The following is an 11,952-nucleotide window of genomic DNA, read 5'->3' on the forward strand; positions in this document are numbered from 1 at the left end:
GTAATTCTACCCAAACCGGCATTCGGGTGGGTTTTGGGCCCATAGGGTCAAAATCTTCGTTCCATTTAAACAGAGACAAAGGGGAATTGCGAACCATCCACTGTCCCCCCCCCAACACATTCAACGCTGCTTCTTGACTCTCAAATAGAAAGAGGAAAAAATTATTAGGCAGATACTGTGTAGATAATACCTTGTTTCCTCTAAGAATCCAATTTTGTCGAGTCCACTGACGAAGGACTTCCGCGGGAGGACGAGGGCCATGGCATAGACCAACCAACGCACGTTCCTGATACATTTTGGACCAGCTGAAAAGAAGGTTGGAAGGGATTTGAACAGAAGCCATACCTCCCTTCGATGCTGCAAGTTCGCTGTTCTCACCTGAGGCTTGATTGCTGGTTGTATATTTGCCTTGAGCTTGGGAGATTTCTGCAGAAGAGTACATGTCCGCTTGGAGATTCCCAGCAGAAAAGCCATCTCTCGTGGAAAGAATTGGAGGGCTTTCACCCAAGAAGGGGGCCTGGGGAGGGAATGGAGTCCTGAAGCTCCCAAATGCCGGGCTGTTGAAGCGGACGCTATCATTGTGCGGGGGCTGGGAATTAAAGAAGGGTCTCAAAGGGACTGAAAAGGGTTGGAACACAGGGTTCCCCGTTAGCGGAGGAAAGGAAGGTTCCCCAGGCATGCGAGGAAATCCGAGGGAGGTTCCAAACATCCTATTATTCTGAAAATCCAGGGCTACCGTCGTATTGGTTCGGGCTAGCGTCTCGAGCTGAGATAGTCGGTCTGTATGGCTTTGAAGGAGATGGTCGTTTCCTTGCAGTTCCTGACCTTGGAAGGCTTCGTGCTCCAAGTCGAGGCGAGGGGGAAAAACTGCTGGATGGCGTGATGCAGGGGAGTCTTCCACCATCTCTGTGGAAGGGCCTGCCTCACCCATGGTGAGGTGGCCCTCCTTTAGGGAGACGGAGAGCCTGTGCGGAAGGGAAGGGGGGGAAATAAAACAGACAGAGCTGGAGCTTAGGGAAGGAAGCTTGCATGTGAGGTGGAACTGACGGGGAGCAACGGCTCCTCAACGGCGCTCCTTCCGCTACTCTCATCTACCGCTGGCATACCTTCTTTTTCCTGATGATGCCATTGGCTGGAAAAGGCCTCCCCGGCAGATTCCCCTATACTTCCTTTTTCCTGGGAGACTTTCTTACTCTCAGAAGGCAGGTGAGTCTCGTGACAAAGACAATGATTTTATATGCATTTGTCAGGTACCTCATGATGACTTCAAAGTTCAGCAGCTAGTAACAAGCCACTTTAAATGTAGGCTACCACTCGAAGGAGATTAATTCGACACGAATTCCCTCTCTGTTAAGATTCAAAACATATAATGATAGGCTCCTTAACCATGAGATAGCTGCTGCTAATTGGAATTTGGGGGCCGTTCGGAGTCTTAATCATTGCGCTATATTCCTCTCCGGGTATTGGGCATGCTTTGTGTTGCGATTGGAGCACACGACGCAGTATGTTGCACATGTACAACTGCCTTCAGGCTAGGGACACGGAAATAGACTTTGGTAAGCACAAGGGCAAGACTCTGGGATCGTTGCCTGTCCCCTATATGAGTTGGATAACCACCAAGCTACATGCTGGGTGGGAGGGGTCCAAAGTTGAAGAAGAGGTGCTAAACAAGCTAGGGACCTCAAAGACGAGCCATGCGTATGCGGTAGATGGCCACTTTCCTGTGAGGAATAAAGATTGCCATCATCAAAGCTTGAATATGGACCTGGGTCCGGAGACAGATGTGGCTACATATGCGTCGTTTTTGAGGCGTTGCACCACCCTGTCGGAGGGTGAACGTGTGCATGAACACATGGCCAGGCGTGGGCTGACAGGTAATAGATTTTTGAGTAACCTTCTCGTTCAGATGTACAGCAAGTGTGGGAAGCTGGAGTATGCCCGTGCTGTATTTGATAGGATAGTCTATCGGAATTTGTACTCTTGGACTATTATGATTTCTGCGTGTGCCCAGAACGGGCACTCAGAGGAGGCTCTACAACTGTTTGGTTTAATGCAGGCCGAAGGCTTTGAACCTGACGACATCACCTTCATTTCCGTCTTGGACGCATGTGCGAGGTTGCCAGCCCTAGAAGAGGGTCGAGAGATCCATTTAAATTTTACTGGCAATGGATGGGAGTTGGATGTCATTGTTGGCACAGCCCTAGTCAATATGTATGGCAAGTGTGGTAGTGTGGATGATGCGAGGGCTGTGTTTGCAGAGATGCCACTGCGGGATGTCATCTCTTGGAGTTCCATGATGACAGCTTATACCCAGAATGGGCACTGCAAGGAGGCCCTACAATTGTTTGATCAAATGGAGGCAGAAGGCTGCATGCCAGATAAGAGCACCTTCATCTGCGTTTTGGATGCTTGTGCCAGTGTGCCAGCTATAGAATTGGGTCAACAGATCCATGCTCTTGTTGCTGGTAATGGCTGGGAATCGGATGTCGTTGCAGGGACAGCCCTCATCAAATTGTATGGCAAATGCGGGAACCTGGATGATGCAACGGCTATATTTGCAGAAATATCACTACCAAATGTGGTCTCTTGGAGTGCCATGATGGCGGCTTGTGCCCAGAGTGGGTATGGAGAGGATGCCCTGCAATTGTTTCGTCAAATGCACACTGAAGGTTTTGAGCCAGACAAGGTCATCTTCATCTGTGTTTTGGACATGTGTGCTAATATGGGAGCCCTGGAAGAGGGTCAAGAAATCCATGCTACGGTGAGTGGCAATGGATGGGAATCGGATGTCATTGTGGGAACAGCCCTCGTCAATATGTATGGCAATTGCAGCAGCCTGGATGATGCCAGGGCTGTGTTTGCAGAGATGGCATTGAGGGATGTGGCCTCCTGGAACGCCATGATGGCAGCATGTGCCCAGAATGAGCATGGCAAGGAGGCCCTACAGCTGTTTGATGAAATGCACACAGAAGGCTTCAAGACAGACATGATCACCTTGATCAGTGTGTTGGATGCGTGTGCAAGCTTGGCAGCCCTAGAAGACGGTCGTCAGATCCACACTAACGCTTCTGGCAATGGATGGGATTTGGGTCTTGTTGTGTGGAATGCCCTCATCAATATGTATGGGAAGTGTGGGAGCCTGGATGATGCAAGGGCTGTGTTTGCAGAGATGCCAGTGCACAATCTGGTTTCCTGGAATGCCATGATGGTGGTGTGTTCCCAGAATGGGCACAGCAAGGAGGCCCTTCAACTGTTTTGTCACTTGCAGGCAGAAGGCATCAGGCCAGACAAGATCACTTTCCTCTGCATTCTGGATGCATGTGCCAGTTTGGCAGCCTTGGAAGAGGGTCGAGCGGTCCATACTACACTTGACAGCATTGGATTGAAGTGGGATGTTGCTGTGTGGAATGCCCTTATCAATATGTATGGAAAGTGTGGAAGCTTGGATGATGCAAGGGCAGTGTTTGCAGAGATGCCATGCCGGGATGTGATCTCCTGGAATGCCATGATGGTAGCATGTGCCCAGAATGGGCATGGCAAGGGGACCTTACATCTATTTGGTGAAATGCAGGCTGAAGGTGTTAAGCCAGACCAGGCCACCTTTATGTGTGTGCTCAATGCATGCTGTCATACAGGTTTGGTTGCTGATGGGAGGCAATACTTTGCCTCTATGAATAGAGACCATAGAATAACGCCCTCTGTAGAGCAGTATGTATGCATGATTGATCTTCTTGGGCGAGGAGGGCTATTGGAAGAGGCAGAGGACCTCATCATAAGCATGCCATTTGAACAGCTTGCTCCAGCATGGTTAAGTTTGCTTTCATCATGCAGGATTCACGGTGACGTGGAGCGGGCTATCCATGCTGCAAATTTTGTTTTTGAGCTGGATCCAACGAATCCTTCACCATATCTACTGCTAGCAGACATCCACGCTGATGCAGGTAGATCTCATAATGTAATGAAGGCGAGAAAGGCAATGATTCACAACGGCAACGAATAAAATGCCAGGTTCCAGATGTATTGAGGCGAATCCAACGAATCCTTCACCATATCTACTGCTAGCAGACATCCACGCTGATGCAGGTAGATCTTATAATGTAATGAAGGCGAGAAAGGCAATGATTTACAACGGCAACGAATAAAATGCCAGGTTCCAGATGTATTGAGGCGAATAGTGTGGTGCTTGAACTTCATTGTTAGCAACACATCATATGCGTTGCAAAGATTTCTAGGCTTGCAACCACCCCAGACTACATGCCTCCAACCACTGAGTGTCTCTCCCTCCTTTGGAATCATGATCAGTTCCCATCCCTTGGTTTTGATGAGCAAGTACACATGCTTGGTCACTGCATTGCTCTTGGACTTCGATCCACCCTTGAATAACACTGAATTGTATCACCAGAAACCTTACGGTTTACTATCAATGTCATATTCACAATTGAAATTGACAAACTTCAAACCTCCTAGCATCCATGAGATAGGATTAAGAAATACTGAAATAAAGAAATATGACACAGCATGGGATGTAAACGAGACTATTCCCTACTAGGCTGAGACTACTCTCCCTACTAGGCTATTGATTGGATATTTTTCTAAACTTGAAAGCGTTGCAGCATTAAGAGATTAAAGTGAATGGGCCTTTCTTGCTAGGCCAAGCCCAAACCACTATGTGCATCGGAAAACATAGATTATTATCCCCCAAGATTACTTACTGATATGAATCCAACTCCATGTATGTGCAAAAGAATGTATGGAAAAACTTAATGCTCAGATCTGGAGACACAGAACAAGATATTGCAACCAAAATGTAATCAGTCAGTCCACAAAATAGGACCAAAGGTGAATACCAAAGGTAAACTTGCAGCCTAGTGTTGCCCAATACTCTTGCTCTATCATGCTGCATGCCTCCAAGTGAGGCCTTGAGTGGCTTTGGGAGGGTCGCCAAAACGGCTTCGTTCTGTTCCAATATTGAGCTCTACACCCAAGTGAAGACCCACTTGAATGCTGTGTGTTTACTGGTGCCTTTGTTGTAGTCTGCTGCTGTCGCACATAGTTGCCAGGGAACGCCGTTCCATAGCTATGGAACATTGGAACGGCGTTCTCTTCACTCAGCTTGAAGAGAACGTCTGTGGAACGTCTGGCCTCTGGAACGGCTATGGAACGTTCCATATCCCTTGTGGAACGTCTAGGGAATGTTCCCTAAGCCGTTTCCTTCATGCAGGTAAAGATTTGGGACAAATTATATAATCCTAATCTAATCGACGCAATTCGCTGCTGTGTGTGTTCCCCGCTTGCAGTCGACCTCCATGCTTTGCATGTTCACCGCTTGCAAGCTTGCTTCAACTTGCAAGGCTTCATGCAACGCCTAGCCTATACCTAGCAGCTTGCTAACGCTATAGCCTATCAAGCTATGCTAGCCTATGCTACCATCGCGCAGCATACGCTACAGCCTATGCTACAGCTAGCCTACGCACAGTTAGCCTACTGCATGCAAGCGTTCCAACACACACAGGTAACGGCACAAGACAGACAGCTACGCTAACGCCCATCTTCCGACTACATGCACAGGTGAAGGCTGCACAAAAGAAGAGTTCTAGCTTGTCGCTGGAGGCTGGGCCTTGGCAGCTACACTAGCTTCTACGAACTGTTGGCAATAGACTGTTGTGCTCAACGACCAATTAGAACTTGGCGTTGAGGCTTGAGCTAGAGAAGGCTGAAGCATTGACTGTGGACTCTACGTTGAGACTCTACGTTGACTCTACATTCAAATTCCAGAAGCTGAGCAGAGTGAGGAGTTAAGACTCAGGAGGTGCTCAAGCCTCAGTGAAGCAGCCTGCAGGTACATTACTACAAAAATTATATACATATGCATAGTGCTAATGCTGTGTGCAAGTTGCACAGTTTGGTCATAATGAATTGCATGTATAATCTGTCAATGCATCATATATTTGCCTATTGTGCAATGTACCAAGTTGATATTGATGGGATTTCAATTTGTTGCTTTAACAGTGAACTGTGAGGGCAGCAAACAAGTTACAACAATCAACTTTGAAGTTTGAATTCTCATGGCTCCTCCACGCGCTGATGCCCAATCCCCTTGGTGGAAGGAAATGGACCTTCTAAATCCCGAGGAGGTGCTTGCAGGAGGTTCACGAAAATGGACATGTCGCTATTGTGGCCAGCCAAAGACTGGCAGTTCAGTGAGAGTGAAAGCTCACTTGTTAGGAGAGCAGAATAAAGGCATTAGCATATGTCCTTCAATGCCAGAATATGTTCTTTTACGCTTAAAAGCATTGGCAAATGCATCTAAGCATGGTGCTCGAGCTTTTATGCCTGTTGGAAGTGCAGTGTCTACGAGTATTCCAGTCTCAGCAATGCCTTCTATTTCAGTTGCCACTTCCAGTAAGGTCACATTTGGGAGGCACATTATCCTAAGCTCACTTTTAGTGCTTGCATGGCACATTGCTTGAATAACTTGCTGAAGGACATAGGGAAGCTTGCTTGGGTTCATCCAATAATTGATTTTGCAAAGGATATTATTGGTTTTATCACACAACACCACTACATTCAGTGTAAGCTTGCCTCCAAAGACCTCTTGAAGTATTCAGAGACACGTTTTGCATACAACTTCATCATGTTGGAGCGTCTTCTAGAGGTAAAAAATGCTCTAAGGCAACTTGTTGTGTGTAATGAATAGGAGGCGTGTTGGAATGGTCACCTCCCCATCTGTAAGCCCCCAAATGAGGAGAGCGTGGGGGAGGGAGACCTAGGGCAGAAGATGCCCAGAGAAGAGAAAGGGAGGGGAACTGCCACATGGGCAGCACCTCACACAAAGCAAGAAGGGTACCTGGCAAGTCGTGGAGCTCCTGATGTACAGGGCAGACACGTGGACATCAGGGACCTGCAGCAGCCTGATTACGCAGGGATTTCCAGCAAGGACAGACGGCGCAGCAGTACGGAAGGGTACGGTATGCATACGTGGCTGTAGGGGGCTGGTGAAGGCCTGGCAGGAGGCAAGGATGCTGCAGCAGGAAGGCGCCTGCATGAAGAAAGATACGGGGCAGATCAGAGTGGCGCAGCAGAGGCGGGACAGACCAGCACATGGGTCGGCCAGGAGAGAGGCTGGTTGGGCCAGGCCTGGGCCCTTGCCTTGATTGGACGGCCAAAAGCCCTAGAAGTGTGGGCCAAAGGGCCCTAGTTTTGTGAGCCCTTAAAGGGCTGTTTTGGGGCAGACTGGTCGGCCCAAACAGACCAGCCAGTCGGCCCATTTAGGGCTGGCTGGTCGGTTAGTTCACGGGGCCCTTGGGGCCTATAAAAGGAGAGGCTTGTGGCCTCATTTCTCATCCAGCATAGCCAGCAGTTCCAGGGCAGAAAGGAGCAGCAGGGAGGCTACTCTCTGGGCCTATCTACAGGAGGTGAGAGAGTGCAACAAGTGCTGCAGACTTTGCCAGGAAGAGGCTGGACCTTGGCTGTCTTCTAGGGCAGCAAGGTGCTGAGATCATCATAACTTCTGGAGCAGCAATTCACAAGCAGGTTGGAGCAGTGGAACAGGGACCTGTGTGCTGCAGACAAAGCTTGGCAGGGGCTGCCCACCTAGGCTGATTCACAGGCAGTAAGGTGGAGAACAACACACTGGACGGAAAGTCTACAGACGCTCGAGGTGGAGCACGCGGGCTCGAGTCTAGAGATAGCCAACAGATAGGAGAAAGACCTTGTGGTAAGATCAGAGGACCACACCGTTGGTGGGACTCTGGATCTCTCTCTTGTATTGTGTCCATAGTTTTGGACGAAAATATATATCTTGGTGGTTTCTCTATCTGGTTGGTTCATTGTCTATTGATGAGTCTGCACACCTATTTTATGCACATAAGTAAAGAAGTTTGTGATTCCACACCCACACCGCACACTGTGTGAGCTCCTGGGCATTACTATAAGTCTTCCGCTGTGCGTACCCTCTGTTGGGTATTTTCTAACAAGGCATGGAAGGAATAAAAGAGTGCAAATGCCTTGGAATGCAAGTCTTTATGCTTATCTGATTCCTATTGGGAGGATGTCAATCATATGGTGAAAATAGTGAAGCCCATCATCCTTTTAATGAGGCTTATGGATAGTGATGAGCCATGCATTGGCAAAGTTTATGAGGGGATGGACAAAATGATTGAAAATGTGAAGGAGGTGGTGACTAATCCTGATAGGAAGCAAGAATTAGTAGACTTGGCAGTGGAGCGGTGGAACTCCTATCATTCACCCTTGCATGCTACAGCTTATGTCTTGGATCCTGAATTTCAAGGTAACAAGCAAGAGTCGGATAAGGAAGTGATGCGAGGATGGGAGGAGATACTGAAGCAAATGGTACCAGATGCACAAGAGCGAAGGCAAGTAAAGGATGAGTTGGCTTTTTATAGGAAGAAATATGGAATGTGTGGCTCTGAGGATGCACAAAGGGGCAGGTATATTGTGGGGTCTGCTCTATGGTGGGAGGATTATGGGGCTGATACACCTTTGTTGCAGAACTTGGCTATCCGCATTTTGAGTCAAGGAGCAAGTTCCTCTCCTTGTGAGCGCTGGTGGAGTAGCTTTGGGCACATTGCATCAAAGAAGAGGAACAGACTTGGGACACAAAAGGCAAGTGACCTGGTGTTTGTGCATGCAAACTTACGTTTGCTTCAAAAGATGAATGCTGGGTACAGCCGTGAGGAATTCATTGGATGGCAGGAGAAGAATGGTAAGGCAACATGCCAGCAAATCGTTCCTATGGTGGGTGCATCCATGGATGATGTTGGAGATGACCAAGAAGATGGAGATCATCCAGATGATGGAGATGATGAAGAGGAGGAAGAGGGCAGCAACCACAATGCTGCAGATTTAGATTGATCATTGACAGTGTTGAGTGGATCATGCATGTGGCAGCTAGTTTTTTAAGTTCTAGGAGCCTCAATAGTAGGAGGTGTCACTCTCCTTTTCTTATACCCAATTCAAGATTCCAAGACTCAAGATAATCTCATATGTTTGTGCCTTGTCTCTGATGGACTTTGCTTTTGTATGCCATTGGCAAGCTATAATGATTTATCAATGATTATTCGTGAACTATGTCCCGAGTCTTGAGTCCTTAAGGCTTACTCCAAAAGCAATTGCAATGTTTTTGAGTCTTGGATTCTAAGTTTAAGCTTTCTAATGTATAGAATAGTATGTTTTTTATGGGTATGGTGATGTGGCGTTCCCTTCCCGTTCACGTTCCCTAGGATTTGGCCGTTCCCGTTCCCCAGGGGGTCGACATTCCGTTGCCGTTCACGTTCCCTAGTAACTATGAACCTGCATCTCTCGGAATGACTGTTGGCTTGAATTGTATACTTCTGCCTCCCCAATGGGGCTTTATTGTCAGAAAACAGAGGGCTTTGAATCCTTGGGGGTAAGCCAGGCAGGCCAGCAACAACAAGTAACATGGACTAGAAAGGAATAGCTCTATCCAAACACTCAATGATGCAACCTCACTTATAGACTTGAACAGTAGAGAGAGAGAGAGAGAGAGAGAGAGAGTTTATTCTTCCACAGGATGTGGGCAAACTAGCTCAACTGTGCACCAAAACAACCAGCCAAAGGCTGAGGCAAACCACTGCTGAGATCTTTGCTGAAAACTCCCCTCGGAAGAATTCAAGTCACGCTGCTTGTAGAGGGCTTCAGTGAAGGATTTGATGAGGAACAGAGGGGGGAAGTGGAGGTATTTACAAGGGGCCTGGTAGCCCCCTGTTTGACCGACCTGGAAGCCGACTGACAGCCGACTACCAATTGGTTGGTTGGCTGGGCCAACCAGCCCCTGGCCAAGGTGATACCCAGGCAACCAGCCCCTGGCCAGGCTGATAAGAGGGCTTCCCTGCGCTGCTCCCACTGCTGGAAATGTTGGCAGCCCTCTGCCCACCCAGCACTTGTAAAATTGCAGCCCCATGAGCTCTTGCCTTTCTCCAAAGTCTCATTTAATGAGGCTCAAGGCAGGTTTTGCAGACTGTCACAACCAATCCCGTGGCTGTCAGACTGTTTGGGCCAATGAGAATGCTTGGGCATTGCAATGCTGGGCTGCTCTTTTGCTGCTGCTCCTGGGGCTGTCCTGCCACACCCCTTTGCTGCCACACAGGCTGCTCCTGCTTGCTGCGATCTGTTCCTGCACCCAACCATGGAGTAGATCCATGCCACAACTATTCAGGGTGCTGCGCATACTCATGGTCCAGGCACCCCTAGCCCCTACTGTCATCTGAATCTGATGTCCTCATATGGGAGCCCTCACAGGTGAAGTCAGTGACTTCTAACATTTATGTAGGGCTCTTGATCTGGCTGACCTGAATTCCGACAGATCCCAGCTCTGTCAACCATATCTGCTGCAGTCCAATGATTGCCTTGACTGGGCCAACCAGGAATGGCAGACTTCCCTCGCCTATATACTAATGTGCAGGTGCGGCTGCTGTTCTATCTGCCCCACAAAAGGGGCAGCCTACCTGCCCTATACAAGGGGCGCATTTGTGGTCAAAGGGTTGCTGTCCTATGGACACTTGCTCTTCTAGCTGGACCATAAACTACCTCAAGGATGTGTTCATGCTCCCCACATCACAGCCAATGTGCTGCCCATGTGGCAGCCAATTTCTCCTTCACCAATCCCCCTACCTTTCTACAGGTGTCCCTTGCCTCTCCTCATATGGGGGGCTTACATGTGGGGAATTGACCCTCATTCAAAAACACCCATCTTGACGGCCAATGTGGGCCGCAAACCTCCCCTCGAAGAATGTGGTCCATGTGCTCCTTGGGAAGAGTGCTTAGGAATGCGTCAAAGGCAGCCTTCAAATCTGGTCCAAACCCCCGTATCTCATACTCCAGGTTTTGCTCTGGTGTGGTGCATGTCCCTTGCTGCATTGTTTATGCTCTATTTGAGCGAAATTGGGTAACACATCCATCATGTTGCCCTCCACGTAGTAGTGACCATGTGCTTGATATCTCCATAACGCTCCAAGTTGATCCTTGTGTAGAGAGACCCTAGTGCTGGTCCACGTCAATCCTCTCCATCAAGGCTCCATTAGAACTCAGCAACTAGCTGTCTCCGGATCATTGCTTCCTATGAGAAAACCTCAGGTTCACTTGTCCTCTCCACCACTAGTATTATATGAAGTCTCGATTGAGAACTTAGCAACTAGCTGTCTCCGGATCATTGCTTCCTATGAGAAAACCTCAGGTTCAGACCCTAACCCTTTCAAGGTACTTGTCCTCTCCACCACTAGTATTATATGAAGTCTCGATTGAATTTGCCATGTGAATCTTCAATATCCTGTAACTGGATATCATCGAGTAACCTCTTTGACAATTGATATTGTCAGCATTGTAGTCTTCAAGAAGTCCATGACGTGAACCCTTATAGTCATGAAGCAATCGCTTCACATGCCTTTACAGTGAAGCTACTCCATTCGGCTGGTCTATAACCTTCATTTTCCTTGTTGAGAACTCCAACACATTCAGATACTTCAAAGCTGCACCGTGCCTTTGCAGCGAGTCAGACATCCAAAGTGTAATGTTGTCCATCATTTCTACCTACAACGGTCTTTGTTTCACTGCTCCTGAAGTCTCCACTCAACTGGCATACTTAAATTTCATCCTCCTCAGTGGTGACAGGGCTCGTCCTCTCTTTGAAAATCAAAGCAACACATGTCCTCCACCTTCACAAGGAATCGGTTTCTATGCACCAATGCTGAGTCAATGTTTCACGCAGTCACCTCATTGGCCGCAAGTCTCGTCTTGGAGATGCTTGGGGAACAGTTTCTACCACCGTTGCCTTGGTTCATTCTTTTGAGGTTTTGTTGCCTTCTTCAATTTGCAATCACGTGCTGTGCCAGGGCTTAATGTAGTAGAAGCAGTTCTTCTTGTCTCCACCTTCCAAAGATCCCTTCCACATCTAAAGAGTCACCATCGGTCCTT

At 48.3% G+C, this 11,952-nt stretch overlaps 2 protein-coding genes across 2 annotated transcripts; both read left to right on the forward strand.

Annotated features, from left to right (window-relative positions):
- Nucleotides 1-1,504: 1,504 nt before the first annotated feature.
- LOC147902948 (pentatricopeptide repeat-containing protein At4g18520, chloroplastic-like) lies at nucleotides 1,505-4,142 on the forward strand. Its single transcript, XM_087373971.1, has 5 exons — nucleotides 1,505-3,071; nucleotides 3,168-3,487; nucleotides 3,572-3,708; nucleotides 3,832-3,941; nucleotides 4,009-4,142. The coding sequence occupies exons 1-5, from the start codon at nucleotides 1,505-1,507 to the stop codon at nucleotides 4,140-4,142; spliced, it is 2,268 nt and encodes a 755-aa protein (XP_087230097.1).
- Nucleotides 4,143-6,433: 2,291 nt separating this feature from the next.
- LOC147902949 (uncharacterized) lies at nucleotides 6,434-9,413 on the forward strand. Its single transcript, XM_087373972.1, has 4 exons — nucleotides 6,434-6,682; nucleotides 6,924-6,968; nucleotides 8,050-8,757; nucleotides 9,267-9,413. Exons 1-4 carry the CDS (start codon nucleotides 6,455-6,457, stop codon nucleotides 9,411-9,413), a joined length of 1,128 nt encoding a protein of 375 aa, XP_087230098.1. The 5' UTR covers nucleotides 6,434-6,454.
- The last annotated feature ends 2,539 nt before the right edge of the window (nucleotides 9,414-11,952 follow it).

Source organism: Dipteris shenzhenensis, chromosome 4 (genome assembly GCF_047967505.1).
Source record: "Dipteris shenzhenensis isolate YYH24624 ecotype China chromosome 4, Dip_SZ_1.0, whole genome shotgun sequence".
NCBI lineage: Eukaryota > Viridiplantae > Streptophyta > Polypodiopsida > Gleicheniales > Dipteridaceae > Dipteris > Dipteris shenzhenensis.